The sequence below is a fragment of the Drosophila suzukii genome, chromosome 3 (assembly GCF_043229965.1).
Source record: "Drosophila suzukii chromosome 3, CBGP_Dsuzu_IsoJpt1.0, whole genome shotgun sequence".
Lineage (NCBI taxonomy): Eukaryota > Metazoa > Arthropoda > Insecta > Diptera > Drosophilidae > Drosophila > Drosophila suzukii.
Window position 1 is genome coordinate 75,733,304 of NC_092082.1, and position 16,450 is coordinate 75,749,753.

Sequence of the window (16,450 nt, forward strand, 5' to 3'; positions counted from 1 at the left end):
GAAAGGCAAAAGGAGTGCAACATATTTTCTTAATTTCATTTCGTTTAATTTCACTCGGCGAAGAAGGAGCAGCAGGAGCTATTTGAGAGGGGGGAAGGGAGACACCCGAGAAACGGCAGCCATTTCCATAATCCACGTTCGCATAATTACGTATACGCCGCATGGGACCAACGGCAAGAAGGACGAACCAAGGAACCACGATGATGATGATGATGACGGCGCGCTGTTTCTGCCTTCTCATTTAAGCGAAATTAAAAATTCAATTGATAAATTCCAAACTAAATAAGCACTGCGAGGGGCGAAGTGGAGAAAAGTTACTTAGCACACACACCCTCCTGCAATTTTTTCCTCCTTTGTTGCCACGTCTCTGGCAGCAAATTGAAAATCGTTGAAAAGTATGTTAATTGGCTGAAGTGAAAGCTGGCTGGCCATTAACTTGGCCATTTTCCAGCCACTTTGCTCATTATGGCATTTGTTTGTTTGTTCCTACTTCCTTCTCCGTATTTCTTATCGCACCCACATGGTTTTTTTTGGAGGTGCATTCTTATCAGGCTGCCAGGTCATCTGAAGCGTAAACAAATGTGAACATTGCTACGTAATAGCTGACAAACAAACAAGACTCATCGAGTGAACCTGAGTGCACTTTGTATCCCCCGTAGTGGAGACCCTTGATTCCAATTTTGAAAGCTTAAAGATGTCATTTTCAAACGGCACGCGCCATTTACTTTTAGTTTAATTAGATGAGATAAGAGTGCCAGCTAGCAGATATCCTGGTATCCTGGCATCCTGGCATCCGCATCCTCGCTCCTTTCGAGGCCATCAATCAGGCTTGTCAAGTGCTCGCAACTTTCCAACTACAAGAGCTGACAATGACAAGCGTCAAGTGGCTGGGGAATCCTTGTTTTCCAGCCGGGGCGGTTCCGTTTCGTTTCTCCGTCTCTGATTTGGAGTGGGACTAGACTTACAATCGCCCACCCCCCCATGCCAACCCATCTCGCCGTTTTTAGTGTTCTACAAGAGCAAATCCTGACAGTTGCGTCCCCGGAAGCTCTTTGTTTGCCTAATTTTGATTTTCTCCGTTTGACAGTTGACATTTGCAGTTGCAAACTACCCGAGAGTCAAAGATATGAATTGAAATGGCTCTCAAATGAATTCCAAAGAAGTGGGGCTTTGGCCTATAGATGGCAGCCAAAACGGGTTGTTTAGCGCATTTCAAGGCACTTTGCGACTTTTCTGAACCATTTTTGCCGCACTCAAGGACATCGAAATGCAGGGCACATTGGCCGGGAGGGAAGGCCATGACTTGGCTAACAAGTGGGTGAACCTAGGAGAAGAAGCAGCCTCAATTTGGAAACAACTTAATTTCAATTACTGACGCAAAGGCTGGGGGACAGCCGAAATGGTAGAATGAATGGGGGTCTACAGGATCTGCTGCTGCTGCTGCTGCTGCGGCCGACTTTTATGCGATTTAAAATGCTTCACAAGCGCAGAATGCAGCCAGGCGGCTGAACTAACAACAAACAGGCAAACAAACAGACAGATGGGATAAGAGGATGGTGGCCCAGGGATCGGGGGTTGGGGGTTGGGGTTCGGGGTTCGGGGGTCAGGACACGGACACCGAAGGGAAGAGACCCCGGGGGCAGGACCAGCACCAGAGCCAGAACGAATCCAAAGCCAACGGCAAATAATTAAACTTGGCTGCCTGGCACCTGTGGCCCTTGTATGCCGGGTCAGGCCATGGCCAAAACCCCACCCACCCCCACGTTTCCCACAGGCGGTATATTCTGGATCCCAGATCCCGTCTTCTGAACCCCTGTATCCTCCAGTATCATGCCACACAGCACAAACGAAATGAGTGGGTGGGCCGAGGCCGAGTCCTGATTATTTAGCAGCTCGGCATGTGAATGTAAATAAAGTTCAGCCATAAAATACCCCGCAGACAGATAGTCCGTCCGAAGGACTCCCCCCCCCCTATTTTTTTGGGGTCATAATCTGCAACAGAAACAGGACGATGCAAATAACCACTGGGCCATGGCGAGCAGAGCTGGACAGAGAGGATACCGTAAAGAATCTGCGATTTATTTATAAACTCGGCTGGCAGGGGGGGTTGGCATTAAAGTTAAGAAATAATTAATACTAACAACGACGAATGACGAGCGTCCTGTGGCCAAGGGAACTCCGGACCCGACACGGCCCATTGGATCCCTGGGATGCGCACCTTTGCATCCTATCTCCCGCCATACCATACCATACCATCTCTCCTCCGTTGTTTCGGGTCATGAATAACAATTGCCGGGGCAGAAACGGGGAACAGAGGTTGCAGAAATATGGCGGCAAAGATTTCTTTTTATGGTGATTGCGTGGGAAAATTGTCGACAGTCGGGGGCCTCAACGCCCGCCTTCAGGCCGGCGATAAAATGTGAAAAGAATAAAAACGTGAAACAGCCCCAATGCAAATATGAAAAGCGCGCAAAGTCCTTTTAATTTGGCAAATAAAAAGGGAGCGGCAGGCCAACAAATTTTTCCTGGAAAGACAGACCTTCGCGATGAGGAAAACTGGCGACTTAACTTCTGGCATGTAAATGCGTGCAAGCGAAAACGATCCAAGAGACGAGCGGAAAATGAAAAGTTTTTTGGGGCCAACTTGAGTTTTGGCCAACTATAAAGTGCCGAAACGGCGACGTCCAAGGCAATCGAAGCTATTGAAAGCTCAATGGGGAGTTCCGATTTGAAGGCCATCTATAAGCTTTCCTAAACACTCAGGGGTCTTAAGAAATATATCTACTTACCAAACGGCCCAATTAAGTTATCTTGCAGACGAACGCGCTGTCGGCATAATAATTACCAAAAGAAATATGACATACACATAAATTAGTCTGTGTTCGGGGCGAGTAAGTGAAATATAAAATCTGCTTAGACTTTAATTAATTACACATGGACGGCGGGGGGAGGGAATGACAGGATCCAGCCAAGTGGAAGTGGAGGCAACTCACCCACAGTCACCCACTCACAGACAAACAAGCACTTGCGACATATCATTAACTTTGCTTTATAGCAACCAAAATTGGGGGACAACCGAGTGGTTGGGGGAAAAAAAAACTGGCGTGGCAAAAGATGAAGTAAAAACACAGAAGAAATAACTCGTGGAGTTTGCGATGCTGGCGGGGTGACACTTTCTATAAGAGGGTGCTGTTCTGAAGGACCTGGAGGATGTGGATGTGGATGGGGATGGGGATGAGGATGTGGATGTGGCTGAGGATGCGACGGCTGCTTGTTAGCAGGATGGCGTCAGCTGTTGTGCCTACATGGGAAAAAATATTTGTATTGCCACAGGATAAGCACTGGGGAAATTTCTTTAAGAAATAAAATCATAATAATATTAGCAAATTAATGAAATATCATTTTATAATAATAAACGTTAACAAAAATTATTTACATAACATTTAACAAAGTTGAACATTCATTGGTTTCTTATTTTTAATTAAAAAAGTTATTTCACTCAGAAAAATAGAGTAATATCATTGGGTTTCTTGGAAGATAGGTCGCAAATTTAAAGTTATTCACAATAAATAAAACATAATATTTTCTTATAGATATTTTCTGTGGACTCAGCACCCTTGCCGAAAAGCCCCCCAATTCAGGGCTGCCAAAGCAGATACAGGACACATTCTAATATCCATAAAATACCTCAAATCTTTTCGGCAGATTCGGCACCCCGCCTGGGCGGCAGGTAAATTTAGGGTTTAGTAATGCCAGTGGTCTACCCGACGTCAAGTGCAGTTATCTTCGGTTGTCCACCTTCGAGCCACAGCTACAGCTACCCACTCCTCGAACTTAATTCGCTTTTAATTTTTACCCTGCTGCGACAGCAAAAAATGCGGAAAAATTCCCCATTGCCATGACAAAAAAGAAGTTGAGAAAAGGAACCGAAAAATACAGCAGAAATTTGTTAAGCACGCGCTATCAGTCTGAAGTGCGTGTTCCCGGGGACGAGATGGGGAATACAAGGGACTGGAGTTGGAAAAAGGAAATGGAAATGGAAAAGGAAGAGTCGTCCTGGTCCTGGGAAAGGGAATCCAAATGAATTCTATTCAAAGCATGGCTGCCACAAAATATGAAATGAAATGCTGTCGCTGGGGAGCGGGGGCGATGGTGTCCAGAACGAGAAATGTTGTTAAGAAATGCATACGCGGGCAATTTTTATTCCTTGCTGTCCCGGTCCCTGGTCGTCCTGAGTAGTCCTGCGTCGTCCTGCTGCTTAAACACGAAATGCTTAATGGCCAAGTTGCCACAGAACGTTTGCCAGACAAGGGCCAACTCAGTGGAGCAAAAGTGAAATGCGTTTTCTGCTGGCTCCCAAGGACGAAGGACGAAGGACCTGTCTGTCTGTCTGCCTTTCTCTCTATAAGTATATATGTGGGTGTGCTTATTGGAGCGTAAGCAACCTGGGCAACAATATCAATATGCGTCTTTTGTGCCCCAAAGCTTCCCCAGCTGACAATTGTCCACCGCCGGAAGTTGATATTCCGACTAGCGGAAGTGTTAAGGGCAAACACCCATCTCAACCCCTCCCAAAATATTCCATATTTTCCATTTCATTTTACCGCCTTTCTCTACGCATAAATTTCCATCATCATCCATTCACCAGGCAGACAAACAAAATGCGCAGCATATGAAAAAGTTGTGTAGACCAGAAGCAAGAACCAAGAACCCAAGCAACCAAAGCCAATTAAGGCTAATGCCTGCCTTTCTGGACCCTTTTGGCTTACCTTTAATTGCTGTCGAACATCGAGGATCGTTGGTCAAAACAAAAAAAACAGCACAGTAGGGAACGGGGGAAATAAATAAATAAAAGGCCAGACAAGATGAGTTGGGTCGAGATCGCGAGATCGAGTTCGTTGCCACCGGGTAGGAATTCCCTTCTATTTCGCGGCTTTTCGTGGGCACCTTGACTCGCGATTGTTCCGTATTGCAAATGAAACACACATACCGACCGACACAAAGCGAAATCAGTAAAGATTCTATTTTAATTATGCCGGCGGCCTTTAGATTGCCAATTGACGAGAGATCTACGCTGTGATTTTACGGGATGAACTGGGGAAAAGCGGAAAAGTGGAAACCGCACGGCGGAGATAATAGCGTGAGCGTAAGACGCAGAACACCCACAAATCGAGCGATGCTGGTGGTGCTGAAAGATCCGGAGGAGCAGCCGGGGGATTTCAATGGGAATGGGGATTGTCACTGGTGCACACACCGCGTGCCGTTTTTTATTTATAGCCATTGAACGCTGCGCTTCTATCAGCAACAGCAATGGAAACGGACGGCAGCAACATCCGCGGAGGCAGCAGCAGCAGCAGCAACGGCAGCAACATGAACGGCAGCAACATCAACCTCAACAAAAACAGCGTGTTTACTTATTGTCGTTGGTTCGGCCGAGGGAAACCAGAGAAATGAATAATATTAATAACGCAAAACCAAAGATCAGGGCAGACACTGATAACGCTTTGAATGCACACACAACGATCGTAATCGAAATTCAATCGAGTGCGAAGATCACGAGCACAAAATTGGTGATTAGCGAAGCAAAAACCCTTGATTCACTTGTTGAATAGTCAGATATTGTTTATATGGTAGAAGCATCCCTTGCAGGTAGAAGTCTGGGTTTACCAATCAACCCAAAAAAACGCACACACTCACTTTGATGGCTTATAAATTTATCCTTCTGCCCTTTGTGGATATTTGTGTTTGGCCATTTGATTCAAACAAGTTTGTTGCCAATATTCTTTTGTTTCGCGAATACCGATTCCGTTTTCACTGCGAAAGCACGTCCGTTCACGACCGAAGTTGCTCGCGATTTGAGAACATAAACAGAGCACACAGCAGCCAGATAGAGGGAGTCGAACTGTTCCCATCGAGAGCATGCGCCGAGAACAACTGCGGGAAAGTGCCCAACAGGCGGCAGCGTTTGAACTGGCCGCGAGCAAAAACAAAGGCAAAGTCTGCGTGGGGGCCAGTGTCCTTAGCGAGATCAAAGATCTTTGGAAAAACACCCTAAAAAACATGTTTATTACAATTTATACTACTTTGTCATATGTGTGGAGATAATATTCCGGATGACAAGATATTTTATTAGGTTTGTTTTATTTCGTGTTTTTATTATAATCTAAAATCTAATTATAACTAATAACATTAGAAAAATAAGAACGGTATAAATTAAATACATGAATATTATTTTTTTTACATAATAAGTAGAGTTCAAGTTGCATTACAAGGTAACTTAATACAAAAAGATACCTTCTTTTAAAAATCTAATTTCTTATCAAATAATTTGAAAATTTAAATAAAAAACCGTTACAACAGGAGCTATACAACACTGACCCACACTAATCGATAAGGCAAGTGATTTTCAAATCGACTGCAGACTATCGATAGCACCATCGATAAGTCCAGTCGAACTATTTTTGGCAAGAAAATTTTCCTTATTTTTATTTAATAAAATAAAATGACCCAAAAGTGCGAGACCACCAACTGCGGCAAGGAGGCGACCCTGCAGTGCCCCACGTGCCTGAAGCTGGGCATCAAGGGTTCATTTTTCTGCTCCCAGCCGTGTTTTAAAGGATTCTGGAAGGAGCACAAATCAATCCATGCCTTGGCAGGTATGTTTTAGAAAGTCTCCGTTCGTAATGAGTTGGATCACTGACATTTGGGAATTTTTTAACTTAGCCGGGGCCTCGAATTCCTCGGGGCAGGATGGAGCCTACAACCCCTGGCCGCAGTTTCGTTTCACCGGCAAACTGCGTCCATTCCCCCAGACTCCCAAGCGGACCGTTCCGGAGGCCATTCAGCGTCCGGACTACGCCGATCATCCCGCTGGACGATCCCTTTCCGAGGAGGCACTGCGGGGAACCAAGATCAAGGTCCTGGACGACGAGGAGATCGAGGGCATGCGTGTAGCCGGAAGACTGGGAAGGGAGTGCCTGGATGAGGGCGCCAAAGGTGTGGAGGTGGGCACCACCACCGACGAACTGGATCGCCTGGTCCACGAGGCCGCCATCGAGCGGGAGTGCTACCCCTCGCCCCTGAACTATTACAACTTCCCCAAGTCCTGCTGCACCTCAGTCAACGAGGTGATCTGCCACGGCATCCCAGACCAGCGACCTCTGCAGGACGGAGATCTCTGTAACATCGATGTAACCGTCTACCATCGTGGCTTCCATGGCGATCTCAACGAGACCTTCTTCGTGGGCAATGTCTCCGAGAAGCACAAGAAGCTGGTGCAGGTCACACACGAGGCGCTCAGCAAGGCCATCGAGTTTGTACGTCCGGGGGAGAAGTATCGCGACATAGGTAATGTCATCCAGAAGTATGTGGCCCCCCATGGATTCAGTGTGGTGCGCAGCTATTGCGGACATGGTATTCACCGCGTGTTCCACACAGCACCGAATGTGCCTCACTATGCCAGTAAGTTTATGCGATACTGAAGTTACCTGGCATGTTACTAAAGTTATTGCCTTGCAGAGAATTCCGCTGTGGGCGTGATGGCCCCGGGACACTGCTTCACCATCGAACCCATGATCTCTATTGGCGTACAGAAGGCCGAGACATGGCCAGATGACTGGACCGCAGTTACCGCCGACGGTTTGTTCTCCGCCCAGTTCGAGCAGACGCTCCTGGTCAACGAAACCGGATGCGAGATCCTCACCAAGCGTCGCGAGAACAACGGACAGCCCTGGTTTATGGACAAGATGTGAGGCGACCAACTTGGGCTAAAAAATAACTTCTAGGGCTATACATCAAGCTTTAATTTGTAATTTTACAATAAAATCTAGAGTTTTTATTCCCAAGTCCAATGTGGATGTACCATTAACCCGGTTTACTTCTCCAGCGGAGCGTAGTTGAGCAGTTTCTCGATGAGATCCACGTGTCCCAGAAGCATGCGACGGCAGCAGTACCTCTTCAGACCCAATGCATCAAGTGCATCTCTGGAATTGAACAATATAATAAATATGGAGAAATTTGGGGTGAACAGGAGGCTTCCCGCGTGACTTACCCTTCCGTATATTCTGCCTGCAGGAGACCCAAGTAAGACTCCCACTTGTTGCCAATGACCTTGCCGCAGGTAAAACAACGGATTGGAATAATCATCTTGTCAAGCGGGATGTAGTTCTTGGAGTAATCACGGAAATTGTTAGGACCACAACAAAATTGTGCTAAAATGTGTTTTTTCGTTGTTATTGTTGTCAAAGCCTATCGTTCATCGATACTATTTGATAAATTTGTTTAAGTGTGACCAGAGTTCATCATCGATATATCAACTGAAACGATACTTGACTTTTATCGGAATTCAAAATGAACTTCCCCAAATATTTGAATAAATTAATGGTTATTTTTATTAAACTACCGACTGCTCGCTACATGAATGCGTTTTTTACAAATGAGTGTGTAAATAAATATTTTTGAACAGCGTCGAAGACTAAATGTGCCTTAACTAATTACTGCTGGCCGTGAGATGCTCGCCGGCCACTTCGACGGAGGTGGAGACCTCGAACAAATCTTTGGCTGACTCCTCGCTGTCGCTCTCAATCAGACCTGCACTGGGCACATCCTCCACAGTGCCCTTCTTCAGGTCATCCGAACGTTTTTGTAACCGCTGTGAAGTTAAAGTTCCCAATTAAAGTTACATGGAACATTCATTAGGGATCCATCAACTTACCGATTCGGAGGCCTCCTCATCGGGCACAAAGATGCGAAGTGGCGTATTGGCGCCCAATTGCTGCTGCACCAGTCGCTGGTGCTCCTCGAAGGCACTTGCTGCTGGATCCTGGGCAACCTGTTCCTGCTGCTGATGCTGCAACTGTTGCTGCTGCTGATGCTGCAACTGTTGCTGCTGCTGATGCTGCACCTGTTGCTGCTGCTGGTGTTGCACTTGTTGCTGCTGCGGATGGTGTTGCACCGGCTGCTGCAACTGCTGATGTTGCTGCTGCAATTGCAACAGCTGCAACTGTTGCTGCTGGTGTTGCTGCTGCAGGTGTTGCTCCTGTGCCTGGGCCTGCAACTCCTCGAACTGCTGTTGTTGCTGCTGCTGGTACTGCGCCTGGGCCCTCAGCTCCTCCAGATGGAATTGATGTTGCTGCTGCTGCTCCTGGGCCTGTGCCTTCAGTTCCTCGAGATGTAACTGTTGCTGCTTCTGCAGCTCGATGGCAGCATGTTCTGTCTCCAGTTGCTGGCGGCGAGCCTCCTCTTCTGCGTAGGCCTGTAGCAACTGCGACGAGTCGTGGGCGTGGCCATAGAAGTTGGACACCACGAAGCCGCCCTCCGGAACGGAGGCTGTAACCGCCGAAGCTACGTTGGGCAGATGGAAGGAGGCCGTCTCGTAGGCGCTCTCCCCATGATCACCCAAAGCCGGAGCTGCAATCAGAGCAGCATATTGAGGCGCTGAGTCGAGCACGGGATGGATGTTGTGATGCGGATCCTTGGCCGCCTGCAGGATCTGCCCGTTGCTGGCCACCTCCTGGGTGAGATCGGCGTTCACGTAGCCCGATTCCACCACCGGTTCCGCGCTGGGCTTGAAGAGTTGCTGCTTGTGTGCCGAGTAGAGCTGGTTGGACTGCGTCACCAGGTACGTGGGATTGTAGATGGGGATGTGGGCAGCAGGAATGGCGGCGATGAAGGACTGTGACTGGACAGCCGGCTGGGCATACTGGATGGGATAGATCTCCGGCGCTGTTTGAGCTGCTGCCTGGGCTCCCACAATCTGTACCAGTGGCTGGGCGGGCAGATGATTGCTCTGGACATCGGCTGGCAGTGGCTTGTTGTTGCTTGGAGTATTGAACGATTCGGTTGCTGGACGAATCTTAGTGGTGGGCAGCGAGGGATCCGGATCTGGGGCAAAGAGTTTCTGCGAGCCCGAAATGGGATCGCGGATGGTTTGGTCATTCGTCTCGTCCTCATGCACACTGTACTTTGGTGGCAAGTATGTCTGGGGACGGGCGGATGGGGGCGGTGTTTGGGAGGGAGGCGTGTACAGGTAGGAGGAGTCGAGGTGACCCTCCTCCACATCCAGGTGGTTGTCGGCCAGGTTCGGTGCGGGAACCGTGTAAATGGGTGCAAAGTGCTCGGTGTTGAAGTTGTTGTGCGTGTCCAGCTGTGGGGGATCGGCATGTTTGGATTTATGTTGTTTTTATGTTTTGTTGTTTGGTGCGGGCGTGCAAAATGTAGAATAATAGTTCCCAAGGAGCAAGACTTTGAACGGCTTTATATTGACTTAATTTAGTTTTAAGTACTTTAGGTAAAGTCTATAGAAATAACCTTCATATCATTCATATTCAAAAATGCTCGATACTTCAAAAATAAAGTATATAAAATTTTTAAAAAATTTAATTTAATGTATTTTTGTCTTTTCTGACAGGTCACTTGCTATCCCTATGGCATACATATGCAAACCGAATTAGAAATTCATTTTGAATTAATAAATGAACGTTTTGAAGTATCAAGAATTAATATTTTATACCAGATCGTTAATCAAATTAACATTTTCGAGTATCAATAATTAATATCATAATATAACATTATAATATCAAATAGTTATTGATTTACTTATTAAAGGATTTTCTTGTTAAAAGCCATTCAAATAAGTATTATAAGCCTATGTAAATACATAAAATGGACCCAGTTTGCTCTGTTGGACTTGCGTCCTTATAAATCTATTATAGACTCAACTTACCGGCAGATTCTGGAGCTCGCTGTAGCTCACAGCTGAGGGCGTCTCGTACTTGAAGGGCTTGCCGAAAGTGGGTTTCGCCTTGGGTTTGACATTGTTCAGCTTGATCTTCAGGGGCTTCCGCAGGGCTCCAGAGGGTTTCAGGTAGACTGGAGACGGACCACCCATCTTGATGGGACGCGGAGGACCTCTTAGATGTTGGTACTGATGCTGGGGCACATGGATCATGGGATGCGAGTGTAGGTGGGCGTGTGAGTGGGCGTGAGACAGGACATGCGGATGCACGGAGTGCGGATGAGCCAGGTGGGCGGCATGGGTGTGGGCATGGGCATGAGTGTGGGGGCCATGGCCAGGGCGACCCTTCAGTACCAAGGGCACCGGCTGATCGCTGCGTATTTGGACGACCAGGGTGCGCTGTTTGCCTGGCGGACCAGCTCCTCCAGAGGATCCCACGGCAGCGGGACGACTCAGCTGCTTGGCGCTCTTGGGCGGCCAGTTGGTGAAGACCAGGGGACGCTGTTCACAGTTGGCCAGCGCCAAGATCAGGGCGAGCAGCAGGAAAGGCTGAGGAGGGGGAAGCGGGAACAATGTCAAAGTCCATTAAATCGAAAAACTTAATTACGCGTACATCGAACAAAACACCGAAAGAAATAAAAACTTTCTAAGACCGGCGAAGGGGAAAGGGGAGGGCCTTGTAATCGCTGGACAGCAACAAAACTGTAATGGCCTTAATTTGAACAAATTGGCGGTTTTCTAAAATTTTATCACGTCGTCGCCTGCCGCTGACTACTTAACCAAAGCTGCTTAAGCAAACGAGCCATCAAAGTATCTTCACTTGTGCGAGTACGTATTTATAATTATATACGAGTATATATTTATACGGTATGCCATAATACTTTGTCCATTTTCCCCGCTTCGATGGCTGATTAAACTTTCAGTCCGCAATGCCGTAGAATGAAAGTGAAAAGTCGAATATCGAAATGTCTGCGTTCTGTAATTGCTACTCTTGTGCGTTGTTTACGTTTTCGAGAGGGTATTATGCTTTGCTGACTCAGTTGGTGACACTTTCAATATGCTTTGTTTATTGTTAGACCAATAAAAATGCCATTTCTATTAAATGGGAATGTTTAAATAATAATCTGATTTTTTCTGTAAGCATTAAAAAATATAAATTTAAATATAAAAAATATACGACGCCATTTGGTACTTATTATAAACGATTAAAAGCATAAATTTGGCTTAAACCAATTTGTTTGAAAACAATATTGGTTAAAGATAGTTTTATATAAAAATATTTTTACTAAAGAAAGTTTTAGTTGAATTGGAAATACAACAGACAAAAAAAATACGAACTATTGGGTTGGCAAGAAAGTCATGTCGTTTTTTTTCAATATTTTCAAAGATGATTTATTTATATCAGGACTTATAATTAATCAATTATGTATTGGCCGTTTTGTTCGACCACTAATGACCATCTCTCGGGCAGCTGCATAATTCCGCGCTCGAAGAACTTTTGGTCTTTTCCAGCAAAGAATCGAGACATGTGGTTTTCGACAGCCTCATCTGAATAATTTAAAAAAATTGGTGTATTTTAAAAATTAAAATGGGCGTTAGAGTGGGCGTGGCAAATTTTTTTTTGGATCAATCGATAGGTATCGACGAGACCAATACATTTCAGTTAAAATTTTTTATCTAGCATGAAAATTGTGGGCGTCACATGTTTTCGCGGTTTGTGGACGTTAAAAAGGGCGTGGCAAACTTTTTTTTTGGGTCAATCGATAGGTATTGGTGAGAACAATACATTTCAGTTAAAATTTTTATTCTAGCATCAAAACTATAGGAGCCACAGTTTTGAGCGGTTTGTGGGCGTTAGAGTGGGCGTGGCACTGTGCTGAAACAAACTTGCGCTGCGTAAGAAGCTCAGGAATCTGCACGCCAAATCTCAATAGCCTAGCTCCCATAGTTTCCGAGATCTCAGCGTTCATCCGGACGGACAGACGGAGAGACGGACAGACGGACATGGCTAGATCGACTCGGCTAGTGATCCTGATCAAGAATATATATACTTTGTGGGGTCGGAAACGCTTCCTTCTGCCTGTTACATACTTTCCGACGAATCTAGTATACCCTTTTACTCTACGAGTAACGGGTATAAATATTTAAAATTCTTCTTTGGCATTATACTTTTGAAGATCATCTTAAGAAGAACAGAAATTCGTTTTCATATGGTATTCCCATAAAAGTAGGGAGTTGCAACTCTACGACTGGGCGGTTTGGGTCTTGGTCGACCGAAGGGGAAGTCTGTAATTTGTGGCAGCAACTGGACATGGCAATTTCACCTGGGCAGTCCCACTCCTCTCCAGCGGAGCGTCGGCAATGACAATGGCAATGCGGTGTGCCGTTAGCCAGACGTCAATCAACAGGTGAAATGCCTAAGCGAGTCCAATACGTATAGTTATTGATTACGTGCTGCGTTTGCTTAAACGGATTGCCAAAGAGGACGGATTGCCGACTGCCGATGGCCGATTGCAACTGCAACTGCAACGGCTGGGAGCAAGGTAATTGCTGTCTAGGTAATTGGTGGCTTATTGTTTATAGAGTGGTTAGTTAGTTTGTCGCCTTTACAATATGCATAATCATATGCAAATATCAGTGCCTCTGGTGAATGAACTGAGCCAGGAGACGGATGCCGAGCTGCAAAAACTGAAAACCCTGGCTGGCAGCAACTCGTTCGACGAAAGCCCAAATGGAATTCGCATAATTTCGGGTTTCCTCTGGGCTTGGCCAGCGAGACCATTGAACTTGACAAAGGATTTTCCTAACGGCCTAAGCGGAACTATTGATCAGCGGCCTGTCGCCGCTGCGACGACCATAAACAACGGTGTGGTTAACCCAAATTGCAACTCGAAATGCAACTTTTATTTTAGCGGCAAGCATTTTATTTTCAAGCCCGCTGCACATTGAGGCAAATGCAGGCGAGCAGGCCAGTGTAATTGGTGCACGTAAAGCAAAGCTAAAGCCATCCATTGTCTGGATCTTGGCGAAACTTGGCGCATCAGGTGCTCTCATTGCAAATGAAAGTGCTCGCTTTGCCGGCCACATTACAATTTGTCAAATATTCAGACGACTTCAGGTGGCAATTCAATTGAAGAAGCTGCAACTGCATTGTGCTGCGATTGTAATTGGATTTGCAGGTGAAGGTGAATTTAAATCTGAATCTGAAACTGCGCCTGAAGTCATTGATCGCCGAGCAAATGAAATGCCATTGCATTTGCATTTGAAATTATAGCCATTTCTTTTTGTGTTGCAAACGCAGTGAGAGACTTTTTAATAACCGCTAATTGTGGCCAACAAACTTGCGATCGCCGCGTGATTCACTTACCCTCATCTTGTTTCGGCTTGGATTTATACTGAGTTTCGTTGTTTTATTGCTTGTAGAAAGCTCTGGGCAAATGTCGAGTGACTTTTGGCTTCTTCTGCTACTCCAGCAGCAAATAGATGAAGATCAAAATGGCAATTAGGTATATAATCACATCAATTAACTTCATGTCAGCGAGCGCCGCGGCGCTTTCTTCGGTTTTCCAACTGCACGCACAGAAGAATTCAAAAAAGAGATTCGAAAATCGATTCGAAAATCGGGGGAGCAGCGACGTCCGCACCTGTTCAAGTCGCGAAGACAACTGAGTGTTGGCTGCTAGTTGGTAACGGACAAAAACCATGTGCCGATTCGTTGGAGTTCCACTGGAATGCGACGAAGACTCGCATTGGAAGTGGGCTCTGCGCACTGAGCAATGAAGAAAGTGGTCGGATTTTCATGAAACTAGTTTGCAAAGGCCAAAACGCAGCACGCGACCAGCGGCAGCAACATGAATTGCCAGCAAGTGGCCGATTAATCGCAACGAAAGTGTTTTTGCCATTGACTGTTCTTGGACGGCAAAAGAAAGAAAGACAAAGAAAGGAAAGGCAAGAAGCGGCCAGCGCCAAACAAAAGACTTAGGCAGCGAACTTGTTGTCGCGCGTCAGCAGTCGCTCTTTACCTTAAAAAGCAATGCGGACCAGGCGCACATGATCAAGAGATGGCCTGCCACCTGTTGCCTGGCATTGCTCTTTTTTTCGCTCTGGCCGGCGGCAGAGGCAGCAAACAGGAGCAAAGCCATCGATTGACATTATGAAATGCGGCAGGCACAGTGGGAATAGCAGACATATTTTAGAGACTTCTGAAGAAAATGGGTTGAAATATTACAAATATAAAGAGGAATGGTATAAAAATAGTTATGAGAAAAAACCTGCTGAAATACCAAAAACAGTGTTAATTCTGCATGATTTAATATGAAAATATTTAAATCAACTTGACGCATTTCTAATACTTATTTTGATATTAGGAAAATACATTTATATTTAAATCAATTAAATTAAAAATACTTTTTACATTTTATTTTTATACCCGTTACTCGTAGAGTAAAAGGGTATACTAGATTCGTCGGAAAGTATGTAACAGGCAGAAGGAAGCGTTTCCGACCCCACAAAGTATATATATTCTTGATCAGGATCACTAGCCGAGTCGATCTAGCCATGTCCGTCTGTCCGTCTGTCCGTCTGTCTGTCCGTCCGGATGAACGCTGAGATCTCGGAAACTATGGGAGCTAGACTATTGAGATTTGGCGTGCAGATTCCTGAGCTTCTTACGCAGCGCAAGTTTGTTTCGGCACAGTGCCACGCCCACTCTAACGCCCACAAGCCGCCCAAAACTGTGGCTCCTACAGTTTTGATGCTAGAATAAAAATTTTAACTGAAATGTATTGTTCTCATCAATACCTATCGATTGACCCAAAAAAAAGTTTGCCACGCCCACTTTAACGCCCACAAGCCACGAAAACCTGTGACGCCCACAATTTTCATGCTAGATAAAAAATTTTAACTGAAATGTATTGGTCTCGTCGATACCTACCGATTGATCCAAAAAAAAAATTTGCCACGCCCACTCTAACGCCCATAACGCTTAAATCTGTATACCGCCGGTAGGTGGCGCATTTTAATCTCGCTTTGCTGCTTGCATATCTCCATATAGCTGAGTAACGGGTATCTGATAGTCGAGGTACTCGACTATAGCGTTCTTCCTTGTTTCATATTTAAAATAACTAAAATCACCAATTTCTTCTATATAACTATAGCAAAAAATATTAAAACTTCTTATTCACTTCACACTTTCTATGGCTATCGTTGGCTATCGTTAAACAATAAAACTAAAGTTCCTAAATGGAAATATATATATATTTTTATAAGCATCATCAGTATCAGCATTACAATAGAAAAAAAGAGGTTTTCTTAAATGCAAAATGTAGAAAAAAGACCCTTCTAATAAATTAACATAAAAGTGATAAGCCCAATTTGGATGCTATGTACTTCGTGGAAAAACTTAAAATTAGTTGTCATCTACATTTATTGTAATATAATGTGGGTCAGTTCGTATGCAAACTAATATCGAATGGATGCACTTTCCATTACCAATGAAGTCCAGGGAGTAGGCCCTTGTTTCCATACACCGAAGGCCCTTCGATGATAATGAGTCGTACTTATGAAACGCTCCCCAGTTCACAATAATTGGTGGCATTTTATGCAGGGCGCGACACCCAATTTCTAAACGCAATTGGTCATTGGAATTTTATTACGCCCGGCTGCCTTTTGTGGGTCAATATTGGTCGGCCCAAACTTTTGGGCCATAAATCAAAA

General features: G+C 45.4%; 4 protein-coding genes across 5 annotated transcripts in view; 1 reads left to right on the forward strand and 3 right to left on the reverse strand.

Annotated features, from left to right (window-relative positions):
- The window catches only part of tok (tolloid-like protein 1 tolkin), a 29,333-nt gene extending 23,470 nt beyond the window's left edge, over positions 1-5,863 (reverse strand). Inside the window, exon 1 of the mRNA XM_065867003.2 lies at positions 5,698-5,863. The gene's annotated coding sequence lies outside the window, so the exon portion shown is untranslated. The remainder of the gene's footprint in view (positions 1-5,697) is intronic.
- A 560-nt stretch (positions 5,864-6,423) lies between these two features.
- On the forward strand, positions 6,424-7,844 carry LOC108011492 (methionine aminopeptidase 1). Its single transcript, XM_036818061.3, has 3 exons — positions 6,424-6,656; positions 6,724-7,461; positions 7,519-7,844. Exons 1-3 carry the CDS (start codon positions 6,503-6,505, stop codon positions 7,749-7,751), a joined length of 1,125 nt encoding a protein of 374 aa, XP_036673956.2. The 5' UTR covers positions 6,424-6,502; the 3' UTR covers positions 7,752-7,844.
- Positions 7,775-8,245, reverse strand: Polr2L (DNA-directed RNA polymerases I, II, and III subunit Rpb10). The gene is made up of 2 exons (XM_065867004.2): positions 8,051-8,245; positions 7,775-7,982 (listed from the first exon to the last, which is right to left on the reverse strand). Exons 1-2 carry the CDS (start codon positions 8,143-8,145, stop codon positions 7,874-7,876), a joined length of 204 nt encoding a protein of 67 aa, XP_065723076.1. The 5' UTR covers positions 8,146-8,245; the 3' UTR covers positions 7,775-7,873.
- A 121-nt stretch (positions 8,246-8,366) lies between these two features.
- Positions 8,367-14,443, reverse strand: LOC108011498 (protein split ends). Of its 2 annotated transcripts, none has more exons than XM_065866404.2 (4): positions 14,103-14,443; positions 10,724-11,284; positions 8,714-9,898; positions 8,367-8,650 (listed from the first exon to the last, which is right to left on the reverse strand). In XM_065866404.2, the coding sequence occupies exons 1-4, from the start codon at positions 14,106-14,108 to the stop codon at positions 8,489-8,491; spliced, it is 1,914 nt and encodes a 637-aa protein (XP_065722476.2). In that variant the 5' UTR covers positions 14,109-14,443; the 3' UTR covers positions 8,367-8,488. The 2 variants fall into 2 exon arrangements, with proteins under 2 accessions (XP_065722476.2, XP_065722475.2); XM_065866403.2 differs by having other exon boundaries at positions 8,714-10,144; positions 14,103-14,440.
- Between the last annotated feature and the right edge of the window lie 2,007 nt (positions 14,444-16,450).